This window comes from Neophocaena asiaeorientalis, unplaced genomic scaffold (genome assembly GCF_003031525.2).
Source record: "Neophocaena asiaeorientalis asiaeorientalis breed wild unplaced genomic scaffold, Neophocaena_asiaeorientalis_V1.1 scaffold70, whole genome shotgun sequence".
Lineage (NCBI taxonomy): Eukaryota > Metazoa > Chordata > Mammalia > Artiodactyla > Phocoenidae > Neophocaena > Neophocaena asiaeorientalis.
The window spans coordinates 11799273-11823648 of NW_020175410.1; the positions used below are offsets into that span (position 1 = coordinate 11799273).

The 24376-nt window shown below is 37.0% G+C and overlaps 1 protein-coding gene across 7 annotated transcripts in view; it reads left to right on the forward strand.

Annotated features, from left to right (window-relative positions):
* SGCE (sarcoglycan epsilon) overlaps positions 1-24376 on the forward strand; it is a 67273-nt gene that overhangs the window by 18204 nt on the left and 24693 nt on the right. For 4 of the 7 annotated variants that reach the window (XM_024767068.1, XM_024767063.1, XM_024767064.1 and 1 more), the window contains 4 exons: positions 7552-7674; positions 9523-9680; positions 15850-15922; positions 20269-20467. In XM_024767068.1, the coding sequence (XP_024622836.1) occupies positions 7552-7674; positions 9523-9680; positions 15850-15922; positions 20269-20467 (553 nt within the window). The remainder of the gene's footprint in view (positions 1-7551; positions 7675-9522; positions 9681-15849; positions 15923-20268; positions 20468-24376) is intronic. The other 3 variants (XM_024767065.1, XM_024767067.1, XM_024767069.1) reach the window with 2 other exon arrangements.

Below are 24376 nucleotides of genomic sequence, written 5' to 3' on the forward strand. Positions count from 1 at the left end.
CTAATCTTACCAATTATGGCCCCAGATGGCCCTCAGTATTGCCATCTGCAATTTAATTCTGTCATCTCCCAGGGATTTGGGACCTGCCGTGATTCCTGCTGCCTCACACAAGATCACTAAAGACCCTTCCTCTGGACTTCACACTATTTTGCACTAAATTGCAGTCTTTCCCTTTTCTTCAGTTTCTTCTTTTTAACGTTGATCCCTAGAATTTCTGTCCTCTTTAAGCGTGTCCCTCCATTCCTATTTGATTTTGCATAAAGGTACTCTCTAACCGGCTGTCAGGCTCAGCTATGGCGCTCTTCTTAGTGAAATGTATTCCAAGGCCTTTACCATAGCATTCTCTAGAATCTCCATATCTTCCTTTTTCAAATTTCATGCTCCCTCTGGACCTCAAACTGATTTTCTCCTTGGAACCTGAGCCATAACTGTAGTTCTCAAAATCGAAATGATCAATACATCTTGAGGTAACCAGTTCAGATGATCGCATTCTCTTATTTCCTCAGTTTCTCTTGAACTCATTCTTTTGCTTCTACCTCCCTGGTCTCCTCCTCTAATTTAAATCCTATCATTATAGTTCTGCATTATTAAAATATCTTACACAGAGAGTAATGAGTTTACTTTAGTGGGTTGTAGTAATGTAATGGACAGCCACCAAATGTATTACCTCATGTTAGCAAATCAACAAAATACGTAACTACCCTGGGTTCAAGTCCTGGCTCTTCCTCTTCCTGGTCCTGTAAGCTTGAACCTGTCATTCAGCCTCTCTGGGTTCAGTTTTGTTAACTATAAAATGAAGGACTGAACTTGATTTTTTGCATGCAAACTCCGATTGATGTTATCTGTCAGGAATCCTGGATTGAGTAGAATGCTGAGGCCATATCCAAGCAGGAAGTAATGCAATGATTTGTCTCTTAGTAGAGAAGGTTATTTGGCACGCCCTGCCAGGATGACATCTAAAGCCCCTTTCAATTGCAGTGTTCTATGAGACCAAGTTTATTGATTACCAATTGAAAATGGTTTGCAACCACTTTCCAGCCGACATTTAAGAAAAAAACAACAAAACAAAACAAACACATACATGATCATTCTATGGAAAAATCAGGATATTTAACTCTAGTATAGAAAAATGGTTTTAGTAAGTGGCTTTGGTTGGGGGGAGGGGAATCTCACAAAGTAACCTTTCTGCTTCTTGTAGAAAAAGATCCAAGTAGTGGTTTCTTTTCTACCTCATGTAGAGAAAAGTGGCCTATCTCTTAGAGGAGTGAAGTTTTAAAAGGCAATTTAATACCTTCCCCATGATGAGCTCTACAGCCCAGGTGTGGACTATCTGTGACTGAAATAAAACAATAGCTGACCACTGCCCAATGAATGGCCTTCAGTACTTTGATGTTGAGTAAACTTAAGGGGTGAAGGGTAGACTGCGGAGAAAAGCTTTTGACTCTAAGCCAAGATTTATAAAGCTGGATTGATAAAACACAGGGTAAATTTTAAAGAGGAAAAAACAAAAACAAAACAGGTTGTTTACCTGGCTGCATATTGATGCCTTTCAAACTATTTTTCTACAGACATTATCTGGTCTAGTAATTAAATTTCAATTAGACTATAGAAATAACACATTGAAAAATAAATTAGGAAGGAAACCATAAATATATCAAGCTCTGAAAACCCTGAAATGAGTTCTCTTGGTGCAGAGATATCAAGTGGAATTCATCTCTTATAATCAATTCCCATTAATTGGTAGCAGCTTCTTGGAGTGCTGTGTATACAGGGGCTCTGAGCGTTATAAAGAGCTTTTAGCTGTTAAAACTATAAAAGAGAAGTCAAGTCTTATTTTTTTCTGTCTGTAAGTTTCTGATAATTAGAAACTTACAGTTTCTAATTATCAGAGATGATCATATAGTAAAATAAGTTTTCAGCAGTTGTATTTTTGTGTAACTTTCTTTTTAATAATACTCCAATTCTTTAGCAGAGACGTGGTATCTCTTCTGTAAATAGGATTTTAAGGAATTGGGATACCTAGTTGCTTAGGCAAAAGTTTATTTTGAAAGCTGTACCGGATAAGTGGCTATTCAGTATTATCTTTGTATTTTAAGCATATTTAAAAGTCTTCTTCATCATTCTTATCCAAATTTTTTTCAAATAATACTATTAAGGCAATACTATGAACAGTTGGAAAATATGCATTGTCTTATTTAACTAATTTGCACTCAGTTAAAGCACCCTTGTCATGTTTCCCAATGAGTAGCTTACGTCTTAAAACTCTCTGAACACGAGAGACAAATTAACAAAATTGAAATGCTTTTGGAAATGGGCTTCAGTTTCATATTAATAAATTATTTTAGTGTGTTATGTTCTTAGGCTGATTTAGCTATTGCTAAGGTTAATAGATCACTTAATCAATAGATCTCTTCGTTTAAATTATGCAGTATATTTCCCACACATCAAATATGTAAGAAATTATTTTATACAGCACATTAAATCCCCTCCTTTTGATTTGGCAGTTTGTTTACGTAACATATGGGTTGAATTAAGACTTTCTGTGGTACACTTATTTATTTCTGAATGCATTTAATACATAGAGTTTATGTTGCCACCTCCTCAAGTAATGGCTGTCTCCCAATTATAGTAAGACTTTCAGAAGTATACTGTGTCAACTAAGAATTAGGAACTACACCACAAAAGGGTCTCTGGGTAGCAAAAATAGATGCAGCAAATGCAGGCTCCTGTTTTTCACACCTGGCAGAGCCCTGCGTGCGTTAAGACAGTACAAATTTGTTCTTACTTTAACATGCAGTCCCACCTCACTTGGTAGCCTGGTTTCTAAACCTGCAGCGGATTAATAGCAGCAAATTAGAAGGGATAGAGGAGCTGTTACAGGAAACATGGATAGCAATGAGAAGTGACGGCTGACAACATGTCTACAGATGAGAAAACAGAAAATCTATAAAACACACAACCATAAAAAGCATTAGCAGACGGTGACCCGCTAGTGCTACTGGGATCGGTAAATGACAAGGCAACCAAACAGTCCATAAGGGCATGACTGTATTATAGAGGGAAGTGCAATAATTGATGTGCCAAATGATGATCTTATGCCATCATGAAGAAGGATGGACCGCTGAGTACTTTAGAAAACTCAGCTCTCTAAAATGTTCCCTTCGTTGGGGTTCCTGCGAAACTGAGATTTTACGGTATTCTCTCAAACTGCAAAAATTAGAAAATGATGATGTAAGTGGACCTTTTAAAGTGATTAATTTGTTGATAAAGCATCTGTGAGAGAGAGATCACCTTGACGTGAATACTGACAATCCTTTATGACTTCAGAGGAGAGACTTTAAGACTTAAATCTAGCTGAGGCTTGTAGGGTGTCACACTCAGCAGCCAGTTTAGAGTCATGTCCTTGTTCTTGATGCAGAAAAAGGGCTGATAGGGGTTCTCCGGACTCTTTTTGTAGAGAGTGGACTTTGTATGTGCCTGTGCACGTGCATATGCCATTAAAAAAATCATTGTGATAATTGTGAAGTGTTAAGCTCTAGATTCGTTAGCAATGCACCACCAAACCCTTTCAAAATTTGATGTTTACTAAACACATACAGATTTGCTTTTGTTTTTAAGTAATTGTAAGTAAGCACACAAATGTGCACCCTCATATTTTCATCTCAGTGTTGCTCCCATAGGGAGAGAATTCCAAATGGACTATTAATAAAGGAAGACAGGATGCTATTTAGCTAGCGTGAGGTCCCACTTTATTGCTACCGCCATCACCGTCTGTTACTTGGTTCTTGGCTCTCTGCTGTCCCATAAGATACATTTTCGAAAATGGTTTGTAGTTTCTATGCCTTATGATTAAAACATACAGGGAACAGTTTTATAGAAAGGTTTTGGTAGCATGTTAACAAGGAATATTGGACCTGCATTTAGGGAGGGTGAAATATAACCCCGCCACTTGCCCACATATCCTTTTGCTCTTTTCAACTCAGATAATGTAATTTTTCCTGTAAAAAATGCCGTTATTTATGACTACCTGTCTTCAGTTTTTAATCTTTGCAAATCTAGCTACCCTTGTGGTTTGAAGATGATGTTTTTGACCCCCCCGTGGGTTGGACTTTTGGTTTGTTTTGCCCATTAATGGTGATGGATTTGCACGGATTTAGCCACAGACTGGTTTCTAGTTTCATTTGTATCCAGTGGCATGTGTTTGCAGAGGTAATGGATTTGCAGCCCTACAGATTGGAGAGCCATGCAATACACAGAGCAGCCAGACCCTGTGACCTCAGCTTGATTAGCAAGGCACTGTATGCTTGTATATTTCAGAGACTGTTCAGAGATTTTTTTTCAGAGATGTGTATTTCAGAGATTGTTAAAGTGTTTCAATTTCATTTTCAAGACTTTCTTTTAGGGAAAACAATATGCGCCAAGCTTGCTGTTTGTGAGTACTACCTAGACATACGTGAGTGCAACATGTGTTCACTGTTAAGTAACAGACTTTTTTGGTGTTAGTGCAAACCCTATCAGTATTGTTTATATCGCTCATGTTTAGAACAAGAGCCCATAAGTCTGAATTCTCTGTGTCACTTTGTTGCTTTTGAAAGGAAGCTAGGTGTAAATACTGCCCAAATAGCCTCTGTTGAAGAGCTATTTGTTTTTGCAAGTAACAAATGGGAAAGGTAAGGTAAAGGGCACTTCTCTAAAACGTTCTGTTGGGTGCCCATAATTTAAACTGATGCTACAGAAAGGAAGTATTATTTTCACAAACAAAACATAGTGACTTAGTCATTTTCCATTTCTAGATGATGAGTGTGTCATACATCTGTATCATGTTTTTCTCAAAGTGAATGGCATACTATACTTACGGTGAAGCAGGCTTTACTGCAGAGTTGCCAAGGTAACTGACCAGCAAGTATGCAGTTCAGCAGATTGCAGAAAGGCAGTTTTACACATGAATAAAGAAATGTGCATGTAATCTTAAAACCCAGGAGGGCCATGGTAGATTGTGGTTTGGCTCTGTAGATTGTAGAAATGTTGTTTGTTGTTTTTTTTGTTTGTTTTGTTTTATGAAAGCAGAAAGTGAGATGTTCTACACTAGTCCTTGAAGTGAGGTAATAAACAGAGACAAGTACCCTTTTATGGTTCTATTTTAGGCCCTGCCATGGGCCATATAGAAAATAGGACCATTTCAATATTATTAATATGAACAACTTTTCTTTTTGATTTAAAAGCTAGCTTTTACCACCTTATGTCAGCAAAAACTACTGGAGACTGTTAGTGGTTTATAATGTAAATGGAGGATGGTAACCCATAAACTGCTACACACATATGAGAATTAATTTAGGTTACAAAACTGAAAATGAAGTTAAGTATTATATATATTTAGAACACAAACATAAGAACTGTGTTTCCCTCTACAGTGCTTTGTATTAGAATGTATTCATCCATTTATAAAATTATTCACGTATGCCAGACACCTTCTAGGTGCCGAGAAAATAACAAAGGTAAATAAAGTTCAGTGCTGGACTTAAAGGTGTTTTTAATCTCTAGAAAGAATAAATTGGATAAGCTCCAAAGAGATTCCTTTGAATTATGCAAAACATTCCTCTGCCTTGGATGTAGGATTGTGATCTAGAATTTAAACACCTTTCTGTATAGAATGAAGTAACTTCTCACCAGGAGTTCACAGCTCTCCATAATTTGACTCATCTTCCCAGTTTTCCTACCCCCTACCAGGATCTAGCGTTACTGGCTTAATTCCATTTCTTGAAAGGGCCCTGCAGTATCCCACTTTTGTGTCTTGCACATTTCAATGCTGAAATTGCCCATCTCTGAGTTTCAGAATCTTGCTAGCACTTTAAAAGCCATATTGAATTCTACTTCTTATATAAACCTTTCCCAGGTCTTTCCAGCTTCCATTGCTCTTCACCATCTTTCCGGGTCTTGCCAGAGCAGTTTGTCTCTCTGGGGTCATACCTAGTTAGGGGAGTGTTGGTCTCCCAAACCAGATGGTGAGCTCGTGAAAGGCAGGGACTGGGTCTCCTTCATCTTCACATTCTCCACAGCACCAAGCATTCAGCGGATGCCATGGAATCCAGCTGGTGAAAACTCTTTAATTCTCATCCTTACTATTTTTCTGTGATTCACTTATTCTTGTTTTTTTGGAACGGGACCATTTTCACAGGTGAGTAAATTGCTCTTGGGTAGAGAATGGGTATTCTAAATGCCATGGGAATGCTTACCAGTGCTAGTACAAAACAAGTCAGGAAAGAACGAGTCTCCCTATTACCTAATTTAAACCTAACTTGCCACTTCCTTCCTTCTGTTACCACAGCCTTTGAAGTTGTGTTTTTAGTAGTAAAGCTATGGATACATGAAGCTACAAGCCAAATATTTTAGTTCAGTTCCCCATTTTTGGCAGCCATCCACAGAACTGTAGGGGCAAGTTTTCACAGATAAAGAAACATTTTTGTGGGAGTTCCTATTTTTATGCTGAAAAATTCACTGTCAGTGATTTTGCCATCCAAGGGCTTTTAGTTAGTTGTGAGCCCGGGACTGAGCAGCCTTGAGTTCTTAAGGTTAATTACTACATTTACAAATCCATCAGTGACTAAGAGAAAGAACTTGCCTGATAGGGTTTATCTGTTTAAAAATTGCAGCCAATAGCCAAACAGGAAGATAGAAAATCAAAAGAGATTGTAGAGGTGACAAGGGTAATGGCAGTATTGTGTTGGTGGAGATGATGATATCAGAGGAAAAAAAACGATAAGTTGAGACTAATCAAACCAATTTGGTCATTTTAATGTACTCACATCATGTATCTTAAGTAACCAGTAAATCATGAAATCTGCCCCATCTCACTTAAAGAAATGATTTGCACTGAATTTTGTGATGTAATTATTATTGCTTATTTAGGAGGTAGCATAATAGACTAGATTGTATGTGTGAATTATTAAATGTCGAGATCAGGTAAAGAGGAATAAATCATTTCCAGGAAAGATGGGGGAATAATACTCAAAGAAAGAGTATCCAATGCATTTTTATAAGTATCAATATGTATGAAAGTCACCTTACATATATCAATGGTATTATGTAGTCCGATATGCTCTGTCTGGCAAACAGTTAATACGGTGGAGATTGTTACCATTTAAAAAAAATGACTCTTTATACTTTGCTTTGAAAAAAGAAAAAATATACTGTAGCAATTATATAGCTGATCAGTTCTCATGATGTATTTTGTTGGTAATAATCTCCATAAAAATTACAAAAGAGATTTCATGGATGTCTTTATTATTTAATAATAATTTAAAATATTAAATATGCCTAATTCTGCTTACATAATATTTGAAAAGTCTATAAACACAGCAAGTTGAGAGTTGTTCCATGCTTTGTCCTAAAACCACTCCCCTTTAAAACAAACTTCTTAACAATCTTGCATGTTGCTTCAGTTTTCTCAGAAATTTCTACATAGTGAAACCCTTCTTTACAGTGTAAGTGAATTTTCAAAAGCAGAGCTCATTATTTGTCTTTCTGTCTCTTATCTTCCCTCTCTGTTTTCAGTGTACACTATTTTCTCCAAGGTGCACTCTGATCGGAATGTCTACCCATCTGCAGGTGTCCTCTTTGTACATGTTTTGGAAAGAGAGTATTTTAAGGGGGAATTTCCACCTTACCCAAAACCTGGTATGTTCTGGCGGGAAAAAAAGTGGTTAGTTTACTAAATTTTTCTTTTTGTTCAATGTGCGTAATCTAGATGATATATGATCAAATATTACTGACATTACTGGACATGGTCTGGATATGTGATAAATTGATTGTTATAGAATATTTCCTATTTTAAGATTAGAAATTTAATTACCGAAGGAAATAACTCATTTTTGAAATTTAAAGAAAGTGTATTTCTGATTTCCTAGTCTTGAGTTTTGTGCCTCTGACAAATGATCTACCTATATTCTCAGAGAAATAATTATAGATGTACAATTACAATTTTACACATTAAGACTTAAGAATCTTACAGAGTACATTGATTTTTGGAAAACTATACATATGTTGTAGAAGAGATTGAAATATGGTATTAAGAAAGAGTTCTCAAAAAAACTTTTACAATATGAGATAATTTTATATAACTTCATAATCGTATGATGGAGATTAATTTTTCTTCAAAGTAATACCAGTTACGAAGTCCTATTTAATTTACTATCGGTTTAAATTATGTTATGTTGGATTGTCACAAATGCCATCAAATTAACGAAGATAGAAAGAATAGCAAGAGAAAATACATTGTTATTATGACTTACTTAAGTAACAAATAAAAATGAATTTCTGAAAATTCCAGCATTAGAATTAATATAAATATTATTTTTGTGGATTATATGATGAATAGCATACCTGAAAACACTCGTAAAATATAGTTAAGCATGTTCTCACCAGCATTCAAGAAACAAGGCAGTCTTTTTTCATCAATTACTTAAAAAATGTGTTCTCGTGAGGGGCATTCTCTTTTTGCAAAGCTATATAGCTAAACCTTGTGAGCAGCAGCTTCAACACTGGAGAAGAAAATGTAGTTAAGAGCATACTTCTGGAGTCAGCCAAGATTAGATTCTAGTTTCAGGGGCTTCCCTGGTGGCGCAGTGGTTGAGAGTCCGCCTGCCGATGCAGGGAACTCGGGTTCGTGCCCCGATCCGGGAAGATCCCACATGCCGCAGAGCGGCTGGGCCGGTGAGCCATGACCGCTGAGCCTGCGTGTCCGGAGCCTGTGCTCCGGAACGGGAGAGGCCACAACAGTGAGAGGCCCGTGTACTGGAAGAAAAAAAAAAAATTCTAGTTTCACCACTTAATATGACCATGAAGAATTAACATGGAAAATTACGTATTTCATCAATAAAATTAGGGCTAATAAGCGTACTACTTTCGTTGGTATGTTTGAAAATCAGATGAAATAGTGCCTGTAGAGGCCAGGCACATGCTAATAAAATGACACCATTATTATTTATTATTAATAAATGTCATGTTATTGCAGTTCTTTTGGACTTGGATTTGGATTTTTTCAACTCATCCTCCATTGTTTTTAAATTACATTATTTTTGTTTTGATGACACTTTTATAATTTTGAGATATCCCTTAAGATGAGTTTGATAGTGCTCAGAGTTTCATGAAAGGAAGGTTTCTCAGAAGAATGAATGCATCAACATGATTAGGGGATTTTCCTGAAAGATAGTTGTCTCATTGGTAGAACTTTTCCACTGCTATGTGACCTCCTCCCCGCAAAAAAGAAAAGGAAATTTACCCCCAAATTGTATGAATATGCTTTCTTTGTTGAATCAGATTTCTAGACTAACTAAACAACCAAAAGGATATTTTTCTTACATGAGGCCCTAATCTAAATTCCCAGATGGATTTTATTTTGGTGTGTATTTAATTTGCTACAAATGTTAAGAAAACAAATTTTAGACAGACATATTTTTATTGAAACAATCAAAGCAACATGTGAAAATAACTGTCTTATATCTTACTTTTGTGTTTCTTACCTAGGCGAGATTAGTAATGATCCCATAACATTTAACACAAATTTAATGGGTTACCCAGACCGGCCTGGATGGCTTCGGTATATCCAAAGGACACCATACAGTGATGGAGTCCTATATGGGTCTCCAACGGCTGAAAATGTGGGGAAACCAACAGTCATTGAGGTAATTTACTTAGAAAGAGCAAAATTATATTCTTGATTTTTTTGTAATTTGAGTTTCAAATGTTGTGATTAAAATTACATGGCAGTGGTTTTCAGTATTTTATGCATGAAAACACACTAGATAACATTTGGAAATGTACCATTCCTTTCTGTTCATCTACAGTTTTTTGTTTCAGCTTTTTGTAAAAAAGCGTCGTCTAAATTAGTGAAAAAAATTAAAAGGTATTTAAAAGAAATAAATTACTGTGAATTCTATTTAATAAAATGAACAAAAACTTAAAACACTTATTTTCTCCAAATTTTAATTTCAGATTTCATGTTCATTCAGTCATTAAGGAGACGTCTTTTGAGCCCCTACCATGTGCTGAACATTATGATAGGTGTCGGTGGTAGAAGGATGAATAGTAGCTGTGCTCTGCCATGTCTTACAGTTCAGGGGTTGAAGCACTGAATGGAAACCCAAACTTAGCCAGCACTGACGTAACTGTTATAATAAGAAGGGGCTGTTTGATGCAGAGTTATAAGAGGGTAAATAGAAATTCACTAAGTAGAAGGAAGGCTATTTTAGGCAGAAGATGCAGCACATCAAAATCTTGGAGGCATAAACATAACCACATAGTCTTAGAGAACTACAAGTGTGGCTGGAGGACAGGATGCACTCCAGAGGGCAAATGATGGGAACGGAGGTGTTGATGTTGGTAGGAGCAGATCTTTGAGGGCTCTGTAAGCCATGCGGATATGTTTGACCTTTACTTTGGGAGTGATGATGGTGCTATAATTAATCAGATTTTTACCAGTACCTAATATCATACCTGGAAGATATTAGAAGTTGAAACAAAAACAATGATGACATCAAACTTTTAATGGGAATTAATTTTTTTTTCATGAATGGATGTAAAAGCTAAAGGTGTTTCACTCTTTACTATATCTAACAAAATCAGAATTATAATGGCCATTAACGGCAGGAGAGGCCTACTATAGTTTTATGCCTAGATGCCTCTAGGATCTTAAACTGGAATTTAACTCTTCAATTCCATAAAAGCTTACTGGTAGTGACCAGGGCACCAGCATAGGAACTGCTAGTGGAATTGCCAGGAGTTTGCATATGTCCTGCGTGGCATGTTTTCTACCACCAAAAATTTGTAGAATTTCTGTAGATTCTCAGGAGATTACATGCTTTGAGGTTTTCTCCAAAGTTTTAATCAGCCGTGGACTCTGGATATGAGCTTCCATGCTGGCTGAGAGAAGGTGTTTCTTCATTTGAAGTGAAGTTTGTATTAACATGACATTTCAGTGATTTCTACCTATAAATCTGCTTTCTTAAGGCAATGTTGATATAAGATAGAAATATATGTAGATGTAAGAAAGAAAGTTATTTGGAGTTATTGTCAAAATAATTTTTAAAATACTCAGTAAAGTTACAAAAGAAATATATAAATGTAAGTCACCACCTTGCTAGATTAAAAAAGAAAAACACAATCACCTTGAAGATTCAGAGAAAGCATTTAATAAAATTCAACACCTATTCTTGATAAGAAAAAAATAACTCTTAGCAAACTAGGAATATAAGTGAACTTCCTTAACCTAATAGGTTATTTATCAAAAATAATAGCAAACATCATTTTTTAATGGGAAAACACTAGAGGAATGCCATTTAAATTCAGGAACAAAACAAGAATGACCCCCTGTATCACATCCATTACAGAATATATTAGAAGTCCTATCCAGTGCAGTAAAGAAAGAAAAAGGAATTTATAACTATTTGAAAGGAAGAAATGGAATAGTCAATGATATAAAGAGTCTATAGGCTATTAAAATCTTCAGAAAGCCTAGCAGTAAGCTATGGGATCAATATAAAAAATTTAGTTATATTTATTCATTAAGTACAAGTACTGAGAAAAATACATGTTTTTAAAAGATACCATTTTTTTTAGTAGCAACAATATTATAATGTACTTGGAATAAATCTAACAGAAGGTATGCAAGTTCTGTATGGGAAAAATGATAAAACTTTGTTGATATTAAAGAATGCCTATATAAATGAAAAGATAGTTCATTCAGGGATAGGAGGACTGAAAATCATGAAAGCATCACTTTCCCCCTAGTTGATCTATAGATTCAATGCAGTTCCAATAAAAAAATCTCAGTAGGTTATTTCACGGAACTTGGCAACTAATTCTAAAATTTATAAAGAAGATAATAAAGCAAAATCAAGACATGCTTAAAGAAGAATAAAAAGGGGAAAGATTTCTTTCCAGATAGCAAGATTTATTGTAAATATGTAGTAATCAATCATAAGTTTGTATTGATACAGGGATAGACAAATTAACCAATGAATAAAATAGGGAGCCCAGAGACAGGTCCATCTACATAAAGAACAATGATGTATGTCTAAAGAGATGCTGCCAGAGATCACAGATTAGGGAAAAGGAGGTCAATTTATTGACTGGTGCTCAGCATATGGCAAACATAAAATTAGATTCTTACTTCACAGGAAATACAAAACTCATGTCTAGGTAGATTAAGGATTTAGCAAAAATTTAAACTATTATATAAAACTGTCGAGGAGTATCTTTCTGAGTTTGGGGGAGGGAAAGATATCTTAAATAACACCTAAATTTTTTTATTTAAGAGAAAAGATTGATAAATTTTACCATATTAAACTTGTGAACTTCTGTTCATCAAAAGAAAACATTAAAGAAAAGACAACCCACAAGCTAGAAGATGATATTTTAAATATATATAGCTGACTAATGATAAGTATGTAAAATATAAAAAGGACTCCTACAATTTCAATAAGAAAAAGACATGAACAGACATTTCACCAAAGAGGAGACATCAATGCCATTTAAGTAAAGAAACTTACTCTCCTCAGTAAGGAGGAATATTCAGTTTAGAACCTCAGTGAGAATTTTATCCTCAGTAAAGGTCATTGCAATGGATATGGGCTGGAAAACGGAATATTTCACGTAGCTGAGTATCACTATACCCTATGATCTAGCAGTCCCACTTCCAGATATGCACTTAAACAATTGCAGGGAATTCCCTTACGGTCCAGTGGTTAAGACTTGGTGCTTTCACTGCTGTGGCCTGGGTTCAGTCCCTGGTCGGGGAACTAGGATCCTGCAAGCCACGCAGCATGGCCAAAAAAAAAGAAAAAGAAAAAAAAAGAAACACTTGCAAATGTTCACCCAAAGGCATGCACAGTCATGTTCACTGAGCAATGTGTGTATAGGAAAACACTGGAAACCCACAAACCAGTTGAGATCCAGAAGTCCAGCAGCAAGAGAATAGATAAATTGTCGGGTATTCGCACAGTGAACATTTATAGCAGCAATGAACTTAAGCTTGCCTGGCAACATGAATGAATGTTTTTAACGTAATGTTGAAAAAAACCAAACAAACCTCAGAAGACTGCATACAGTTTACTATTTTCATAGGCGCTCAAAACCCAGAAAAATGGACAATATATTTTAAGCATACATGCATGGATAATAAAACTATATTTAAAATGGATGGGATGATAAACACAAAATCCAAAATGTTTACTCTGGTTGGAGAGAGGCAAGAGGCTAGGGTAGGAGAGAAACACGTGTTGAACCAGGATTCACAGCAGTGCATTATACCTTACTACCAACATACAATGTTATGAATATGTATCAAATAATATCTAAAAAGATGATGAGGGCTTCCCTGATGGCACAGTGGTTGAGAATCTGCCTGCCAGTGCAGGGGACACGGGTTCGAGCCCTGGTCCAGGAAGATCCCACATGCCGCGGAGCAACTAAGCCCGTGCACCACAACTACTGAGCCCAAGCTCTAGAGCCCACGGCCACAACTACTGAAGCCCGTGCACCTAGAGCCCGTGCTCCACAACAAGAGAAGCCACCGCAATGAGAAGCCCACGCACCGCAACGAAGAGTAGCCCCCGCTCGCCACAACTAGAGAAAGCCTAAGCGCAGCAACAAAGACCCAGTGCAGCCAATAAATTAATTAATTAATTAAAATTTTTTAAAAGCTTATGAAAACTTAGCATATCTTTCATCTAACACAGTATTGATTTATCTGTAAATAACTCATTTCTACATCCATATATAATAACATTTTCAGTGTTTAAAAATATTTTAATAGGGGCTTCCCTGGTGGCGCAGTGGTTGGGAGTCCGCCTGCCGATGCAGGGGACACGGGTTCGTATCCCGATCCGGGAAGATCCCACATGCCGCGGAGCGGCTGGGCCCGTGAGCCATGGCCGCTGAGCCTGCGCGTCCGGAGCCTGTGCTCCGCAGCGGGAGAGGCCACAACAGTGAGAGGCCCATATACCGCAAAAAAAAAAAAAAAAAATATTTTAATAATATAGTCAAAAGATTTTGCATATCTTAAACTAATATTTAATCATATATATCCACTAATTAATTTATTCAGTAGCTACTTATTAAGCATCTAAAATAGATCAACCACTATTTTAGAAATAGGGGATCAGAAAGTGCACAAACATGCATGCCTCTTTGCTATGAAGGGCTTCACATCATCATGATAAGTAGAATTCGACTGAGGATATTACAGTATTTAAATATCTCATTAGAAGTCATAGAAGAATTGCATTCTGTTACAGCTGTTAAAATTAAGCATTAAATATAAATTCAGGTAATAAAATTCTTCCTCCGGATTCATGAAAGGTTCTTCACTCTCTTGTGTAGCCTCTGATTTAAAAACACTTATTAGAATTTATGAAATTTACAATAATGAAATTTGTGATAATTATGGGAAGGCTAGCCAGAAAAATATTGCCATTAATCTGAAAATGTTTAATCTTTTTTTCTAGCATTAGCTTTGAGATATTATAACAAATAGTATCTAGTATTTTTTTTCCACTGAGAATATTATTAAATTTTTTGCAGGGTAAACTTTTAAAATCATGAGGATTCCCAAATGTTTTTGCATTTCTTCATTTGCTTGTGAACAATAATGCCTTGTTAATTTTAATGACTACTCTTAATTTTAGTGTTCAGTGTGAACCTAATTGATCATGTGTCCCAATGGAGAGCAACAAAGAAATCATTAAATCCAAAAGAAATTTGACAGATTGTGGAGAGATAAGTGCTTTTATCTTTGTGGAATAAGACACATTTCAGAATATGTACTTTGAAATATTGTTAAAGGTTTGGAATTCTTTATTCCAAACTTCTGATTTTCACTGTTCTCTCAAATAATATTTCTGATGAGTGTAATGTATTTTATTTAAAGCTCATATGTGATGCTATTAAAATCTTTGATACTTGTTTTTAAATATGCAAGATATTTCTTTTCAGTTTGCGTCAGTTTTGTCTTTCTTGTCTCAGTGTCAACTACAGCTGCAGTTATGCCAGAAGGCTAGTGCTGGGATGCTAAGACTTTTACACAATCATTGGGGGTTTTTTTGAGGTACTGCAGGCCTGTGTCTGAGTGATTTAATATCTGTTATAAAGTTAATTATTCCTTGATTTTTGAAGCCATATCCTGTTGTTGGCCTTTGCTTTGTTTGTTGTTTGCAGTGGCTGTTTCTGAATTGACTTTGATGTAAGTTCATTGGCTCTGCAAACATTTACTAATATTTGACTCTGTGAAGGGATTGATTTGTGTTTTTGAGCATTTGCCATCAGCTTCTTAGACTGTGATCCTTACTGCTCTACTCCCATTGTGAGATGTGATTTCCAAAGGGTTCGTGACATTTCTTGACTGGTTGGTGTGCAGTTTAGTACCGAATGCAAACAACACAGAGATGTGCGTGTTTTAAAGTGTGCTTTCTGGTATGATCCTTAAGCTCCATTTAAAAGTACACCAATATATTGTTTTGGCTTTTTTGAAATTTTAGAACAGCTCTGGTAAGTAATTCGTAATGGTTAATCCATTTACTAATGATGCATCTGCACTGCTACTGGCACTTAACAGTCTTCTATAAAAGGGTTTTTCTGATTTTAACTCGTTTTAGCATGTTAAATATACCTAATTATCTGTTTTCCCACAATATGGCTAAAAGCTCTGGATTCTTGTCCAGAGAAGGAATATTTTGTAAGTATATAAACAAATAATGAAAATGGAAAGAACGACAATTTGTTTTCATTTTGTCCTTAATGAATTTCGTTTTCCAAATAACATTTTACTTCTTTAATATGACTTTCTTTTTCTAATAGATAACTGCCTACAATAGGCGTACCTTTGAGACTGCAAGGCATAATCTGATAATTAATATAATGTCAGCAGAAGGTAGGTATGGAAAAATATGTTGCTGATTGTTTCCTTATTTGCAAGAAGTATTTCATTATATTTTATATGTATGTAAAACATAGTTAAGGATTTTAAAGGACCACATACCTACTATAACTAATGAAATAGTAAAATGTAGAAAACTAAACAATATTTAATTCATTATAAAATATCACGATGTGTTTTGGTGCTGAAAACCTCAGGGTAGGGAACCAAATGTAGAGGCCACTTATTTTCTCCAGGCCTTGGTTAAATCATCTGTAAAGTGAGACTAAGAATACTATTTCTCTCATAAGTCTGAGGTAAGGATGCCATCATTTAAGTCTCAAAACGTGCTTGACATAGGGCTGATCGTAGAATGCATGATTGGTATTATTTTACTTTCAAACCTATCATCGGTGGTAGTTTGGTTGTATGTGATGATAAAGAGTTGTTGATGGACAGAAATAAACCATAATTTGGGTCACAGTCTCCTTTCTAAATAGCTAATCATGCATCGGTAATTGCTGGAGTCCAACAACAATTTATTGTTACACATGCTTGAATTGTAAGTGATGCTTAAGGATTTAGAAGGTTAGGGACACAGGAGAGATTCCAAGAATTACACTCTCAAATATTCTGATCCTGTTTTGGCATTCAATGGGAAAAATACATACCACTAAACACTTTGTGGTTAAAGTTTATAAATCATGGGATACTATACCAGATATCATTTATGAGGGTGACAGGAGAAGAACTGATACAGCATTTTTCCCCCCAAAACAGTAAAACAGTTGTGCATCCTGGGTAGGAAAATTCTTACTTCTATTTACTAGTATGATTGAAAACAAATAAGCAAACACAACACATTTTATCAGAGCCTACTAATTCGGAATTCATAATAATTCAGTAAAGGCTGAGTTAAAAATTACCTTTACAGTATATGAAAGAAAGCAATTTCGATAGAATTGATAATGCAGTACATAATTGGGGAGAAGATTGCTGGAAGTTTTTGAAACCCTTAGCCTGAGTTTTTTTCCCCAGGCATTTTAGCTGTAATAATTGCAGACAACAAATGTGCTAGTTTAAAATTTAAAATGACCTTCGTATATGAAAAGAAAGTCCAAGTACCAGTTCCTTTGTCCTGGACAGAAGACTCTTTACCCACTTTTCTACTTCCCAAGGGCTTTTGGAAGGTATTCATGTTTGGATCAAGGAGATTTTTATTCTTGACTCCAATTGTAATTGGATACTTGTATCCAGTCCAAGCTGTCCTTGTAGAATTTGGAATACCTTTAATGAGCAGAATGGTTGCGAAGTTCCCTTTCTCCTTGGGAATCCATCAGTTTAGTTATATACTTCCATTGCAGTGGGCTTGGACCACTAACCTCACTATTATGCTCTCAGAGGGGCTCAAAACCCTTTGTCCGGTATGGGAGCCCCTACAAACTGAAAGATAGCCAGGTCTCCAGTTTTGAATCTCCTCCTTCTCAAGTCTGGTCTCAGTCCTGTCAATACAGAGTACACAGGCATCTGTCAATACAGAGTACATGGGTCCACACACATGTACTCAATACATAGTACACATGTGAGGACCCATGTTCAAGCAGATACTAATGTAAGACTGTTAGATGACTGAAGGATTAAAAGTTGGCATTAGGGGCTACTTATTTAAATCAGGGTTGAGGGAGCACGAGGACGTGGGTTTTGAAAGTCTCCTTTTACATAAGGGTCAGTGGCCCAAACTCTGAAAATCAGTGCACCAAATGGCAGGCATTTTTCCTTGCTTGTCTCGATGGAATGCATGTGGACACTAGGATGTACATCTTTGAGCATGGCCTGTACACATGCCGTTTCTCCCGGATAAGGTTAGGAAAGAAGTAACAAGGGTTGAATATCCGGATAACCATGCTCGGTGCAACTCCCTGCCCAGCAGTCTCCTGCTCCGGGAGACCTAATGGGAAATTAGTCATGTAGAATCATACAGCATGGAGCTCAAGGAGAGTACATAGAGTGATTCTCTAAATTGGGTTTAGTGCCTCAGAGGCCTGCCACCAATCTGTTGGCTACTGTTCCCTTGGCCTCTGTGATATCCAAATATAGCAGGCACGGGATTTCCCCAAAGTTAGAAAGCTACTGTGACTCATCTCTGGGAGGCCTGGCAGCAGCACTTGGCGGGGTAGACGGCAGGCAGCTGCACAGCCTGGAGCCTCGGAGGGCGTGGCGGCCGCAAGTCTCAGAAAGGAGCCACCGAGGGTCACATGGATTAGGGAAAGCCAAGTAACAGTTCTCCAAGGAGTAGCACTGATAATAAGGAAAAAGTTTTGCACGCTTTTTTAGAAAAATTTCACTGAATGAAATTAGTAGATGATAGACTTCTAGCATACCCAAAAACTATACTTGGTATTATTTATAAATATTATTTATTGCCAAGAAACTGTTCTTCATGACATTTTTCTGCATGACTGTTTCTCAGTATGGGGAAAAATGTAGCATGATTAAGCTCCTGTTTATCTGTATAAAACAGGAAACGTATCAGTATAAAACAGGAAACTTATCTACATAAAAGAGAATAAACATAGCATATTTTAGAAGATTGCAGATGGGCTATACATCAAACAAATCTAACAAAATCATAAGCAGAATAAATTACAGGGTAGGGGATGAGTAAAGAGCCTTCTGTGATTAGGGCTTTGAAAGACTTATTCTTTAGGGAGAGACACCACACTCCAGAAAACTCTCCTGAAAACTCGAAAGCCAGAATATCTCCTTGATTTCATCTCTGGCATCAAATGTCCTTTAATATTAAAGAGGCTTGATAATAAATGAAGTCATCAAGGTTTCAGTTATTTGTCGTATAATTTTAGTTTTAGTGTATTAAATAAGAATGGAATAGTACATGAGATAAAAATAGTATAAGAAATAAGAACATATAGTACATGAGTTTTAATGAAATAAGTCAGAGGATATACCTAATATAATTATTGTTGGGGACTTTAAATCCGTGTATAGTCCAGACGTATTTTTTTTCCTTTTAAGTAAAGTGCAGAATCCAAGTAATTAACTTGTGCATATTATTGTAAGAATTGCTAAAGTTTACCATTTTCTCAGTTCTTACTCTATATTGGGAGCTCCACTGAGCACTTTATATATACAGTCTCTTTTAGCTTAGATGAAAATCATATGAGGTAAATTCAAATGATCGAAAGATCAGCTTCCCTTTCTGAACCTATGGAGAAAAATACAAGTACCTGTTTACCTTCTGCTTGTGAGAGTTAAATACGGTAATTCACCTCTTTCCCTTAGCTTGGCCTGCCTCGTAGTAAGTATTAAAAAAAAAAAGTAGCCTTTATTCTTACAGAAATATTACTAAACAAAAAGAAAGCTATCCTTTGTCTTAACAGAACAACCAGAATACAGGAAATGATAGTTTGTAATTGAAGAGTAACATTTGAGAAGCTGAAATAAATTATATTTATTTAAAGTTTCTTATATTGAGAGTCTGAATGGGACATTGGGTTGGTTTAAAATATTCATTTTGGCATCTTTAGAGGGAAATTACTGATGAGACATTGGGGAGGGAAAAAGCGAACTCAGTCTCTAACAATGTGAGGTATGGAATTTCATGAGAAATTTAAAATATTATTTCTCTAGAATATTTAATTATGGAGTGATCCAAAAAATGAAATAGCTATGATTTCAAAGTTCTTGTTGAAAATACAGTCAATATTTATTTTAGTAAAATGTGATGTTTTAGCATGCTCTAAAAAGATCAGTAACACTGCAAATTAAAAATATGGCTTTCCATATCATATATAAGCAACCCACAAGCAAGTATAGATATTTTGCCATGTCTTCTCTATTTAGAAAGGTTGGTGCTGTGTTCAGCCCCTCCTTTGTTCAAATGGGAAATAGCACTACCTAGGATTGTAACGATTAAATTAAACAATGTATTTGAAGATCTGTCAGCTTGAAAACAGTACAAGTACAAAATACTTTTCTAAGTTCTGGAAATGCTTCTACCTGAGTACATTGACAAGACAAGGAGGCCGGCAGGTCGCTGGCAAGTTAGCGACAGATTTGAGATTTGACATTTTTTTTCTTGTCCTTTTTATTTTTTTTCTCTAATTGTGAATTGCTCTGCTGTCCCTTAGATTTGACTGCATTGTAGATAAAGTTCTGGGTCTAATGTACGTCGTGTTTTTAGATATATCCTCTGTTATATAGAAAGCCTTTAAAGTCAGTAATAATATCGTTCCCAGAAGCCAGGATTGTGACAGAAATCAACAAATCTCAAATGGTTCTTTGTTGCCCTTTCAAAAGACTACTTCATTAAAGATATGCATACCCTTCTTCACCAAAATTAGACTTCCCGTTACCGTATCAAGCAGAATTCTTCATTAAAAATATGAACGTAGAAGAAATGTTGGCCAGCGAGGTTCTCGGAGACTTTCTTGGGGCCGTGAAAAATGTGTGGCAGCCAGAGCGTCTGAACGCCATAAACATCACGTCAGCTCTAGACAGGGGCGGCAGGGTTCCGCTTCCCATCAATGACATGAAGGAGGGGTAAGCAGACTTACCTTAAGTATGGATTTTTAAATATGGTGAGCTTATCAAACTTATTATAGATGGAAGATGGCCTATTGCATTTTTCTTTTTAATAAGAAATAGTTATTGTAAAGATATGAAAAAACTAGCAATTTTCTGTATTGACAAAGAGATTTTATAGCTGATGTTCCAGGTCCTGTGAAATCTAATCATAGATGAGGATCCATATCATAAATTACAGCACTAAGTCTTTTGTACCTTCCATAGAGAAGCTGTTTATTTAGGGTCCTGAATTTCAAAGGAAGTTGATGCCCCAGTTATCAGCTGCAGAAGGACGTACAGACTGCTGTAACTTTATTCTAGGAAACTATTTCTTCGCCTTTAACATTCTTTCCACCATGTGGTGGTGATTGATGGCTGGGGTGGATTTGAAACCCATTCCTAAAGCCTGGCCTTGTCACTCACAAGCTGGGTGACACTGGGCAAACTGCTGCACTCCTCTGGGCTTCAACTTCCTCATCTGCTCCAATGGGGACTATACTCTCTCCCTCAGGGTTGTTGTAATGATTAAAGGAGACAATGCATTTGAAAGGGACTTGTCTATTCTCAAGCCTTACAGATTCAGAGTATGACTTACATTCTTATAGAGGTTATGAAGCACTCCTTATGCCTGGGTACATTGACAGATCGAATCTCAATGTCAAATGAAATTTTGCTGTTTAATTTCTGTTCCGTAAGTTGAGGCAGATTTGCCTTTTTAAAAACCAATCCTATAAATATGCGAGATACGGAATAAATCACATTTTATGTAGCATGTCCTTTTCCAACTCCTCCTTTATCCATATCCTTGGTAACATTTATACAGATGATATCTGGAATTAACTGGAATATCTGGGTTAATAAGAATCAAATTTAAGGGAAACTTTAAAGGAGAACTTTGTTGGAGATAAGGGAAAAGATCACAATAGATGAGGTATGAGCGAGTAGTCCGAAGGGGGATAAAGGATAAGCAATGAGTTGTTGCAAAGTCCAAGTTACAAATTTCAGAATTAAATTGTACCTTGTATGGTACAATAATGGATTTTGAAGTCAGTCAAGCACACATAGAAGTGCTTGGAGGAAAATAGTTGCTTTATCGCTTGCCTATCATCTGCTGGTTGGCTTTCTCTATGAAAACATAATTCTGGAGCTTAAAATTTTACTTGAGAGGTACAACATGGATCTCTTTCCCAATGAGTAATTGAAGGAAGACCATAAAAGGAGATGAACAGGGGTATCTCCCCTGAAGACATTCTCCAAATGTGGAATCTTTTCAACAGGTTTTTAAGGTAGTGTGTTCCACAGTGATTGTTAAAACAATGACCAAAGATGTTGGAGGAAACAACATGAAAACCAGGTATTGGTAGAGTTTTCCATAGTTGTGCTTTCTTCTGGGCTCACCGCTTCTCTAACCAGTAGTGTAGACCCCACCCGTAGAGGCACTTTAAGAAACAACTGGGCTAAATTGAACTAACAGCTCTCTAAACCAAACTCTGACCTAAAACAGGGCTGCACAGCTATGTCTAGCCTGAGAATTGCCAGTAGAGCTTTATGAAGAATATACCTAGGTTCCTGGCCTCTGATTCCCCCTAGAGATTCCGGATCTTTGAGTCTAGGCTGGGCCTGAGCATGTGACTCTAAATTAAGAACAGAATTTTTTGTCCTACAAGTACTTGTTGGAGAATTCAGTCATTAGCTGACTGACCCCCAACACCTGCTAGCGGGAGGCATGTGCTGTCAGTCCCGTGGCATTTATTTGGACCCTGTTGTCTCAGATCCTTTCCCAACTTGAAATGCTTTCCATGAGTTTTAATTTAATGTTAAGCCGCAACCTTTACAGAGTATTCATATAATAAGTCTTTTAAAATAGATTTTCTATAAATTATACCCAGTGCCAACTCTGTTACTCCAGTGTCCCTATATGTGCACCAATGAAATAAGATCCTACTGGAGTATAATTGCAGGAGAAAAATTTGCCCCTGGGAATGATTTTGCATATTTTCTTTGGTTGTTACATAATGTCAAGGTAACAAAAATAGGGTTTTTTTTTTTTTACGCTGTTGCCTTCAATTTAGAAATAAATCCAGTGCTTTACTCATCTCTTGTGCTTTCCTTTCTTTTTAATGGTGTATATCATGATTCTTGATTCACTTACAAAACTTTTTGCCTCTGTACTTTGTTTTGAAAATAACATGGACTATAAATCTCTTTAAAAATGAAATATTGAGGGCTTCCCTGGTGGCGCAGTGGTTGAGAGTCTGCCTGCCGATGCAGGGGACACGGGTTCGTGCACTGGTCCGGGAAGATCCCACGTGCCGCGGAGCGGCTGGGCCCGTGACCCATGGCCGCTGAGCCTGCGCATCCGGAGCCTGTGCTCCGCAGCGGGAAAAGCCACAACAGTGAGAGGCCTGCGTACTGAAAAAAAAAAAAAAAAAAAAAAAAAATTGAAAAGATTGAGGGTGGGATCAGAGATGCAAAGGAATTGCATCCCTTTATTTTCTAAAATTTTATTTAAAAATATATTTAGAAGTGTTAATTAAACACCTGATAACCATGTTCTGCTTAATATTTTGCATAAGTCTCAGTCTCTGATTAAAAAAAGAAAAAACTCCTCGAAAGTATTTCCTATTACACACGGCAGCCACAATTTACTGACTGCAAACTTTTCCATGTTACTCAAACCAACAGCAGAAGACAAAGAGGAGCTCTCAGTAGTAGACCCTCAGAGTAAACCAACAGCCCTTCCACGGCCCAGAGTGCCCTTAAGTGTCAGTCATCAAGAACCCCCTCTACAGCATCCCAGCTCCTCATCCTTCTTGATGTGCATTTTTTTCATCTCTGCCGACCTCACTGACAGCCTTTAAACTCCTTCTAAATCTAACAGAAAACAATTATAAAGATTTCCTTCAAAGTGAGTAAGCTCCTGCAAAGGAACCCTAAACCTCCTGAAAAGATTCCCTTTCACTTTCCAGACCCATAACCTCAGGGCAACTGTGCTCTCTCTGGGTGTGGTCTCGGGGCTGCTTTGCTCTTGACACTGAGCCAGAGGCTAAGGACTCATGGATGCATTTAGCCTGGGATAAAGCTGGTGGAAAGAGGAGCAGGTTCATGTTTCATTCTGGGCATGGCAGAGCTGCCAACTCAGGGTGAGTGATGCGGTGTAAATGGTGGTTAGGAAGGGAATGACGGGGTGTGAGGATTAAAGAACATACTCGCTTTTCATAAGAGATTGTCAAAGCTACCACTGTTTCCTCTGGTTACCAGAGCCTGTGGATCTATCCTCAGTCAACAACAGAGGATCCCCGTTTATTCTCTAGACAATCTCACAAAGTACTCCCTCTAATTAATTGTCTGTGTTTTGCCCTGTAAAGGGCTCAGGGAGAAGTTACACTTGAAGAAGAGAATGTAAGTCAAAGGCTGCCAAAGACCGCTGTGATGTGAGGTCATGGTCCTAGGCCAGTCTGCAGTGCTCTGCTGAATCTGTCCCCATGTTTGGTGATTTACAAGATAGTCTTTAATTCTTTTTTTTTTTTTTTTTTTTTTTTGGGGGTCATGTCGTGGCCTCTCCCGTTGCGGAGCACAGGCTCCGGACGCGCAGGCTCAGCGGCCATGGCTCACGGGCCCAGCCGCTCCGCGACATGTGGGGTCTTCCCGGACTGGAGCACGAACCCATGTCCCCTGCATTGGCAGACGGACTCTCAACCACTGCACCACCAGGGAAACCCAGTCTTTAATTCTTAAACAACGTGCCTCCTGTGTTTTTGATACAACTATTCTTTCTTTTAGGGAATGATGGTGATATGAGATTGGAATTTTTTTTAAAAAGGCTTAATAAAGTAAAAATTGGAAGCCAATATTAGTCGATTTTTATAAGTATAAAAATAAATA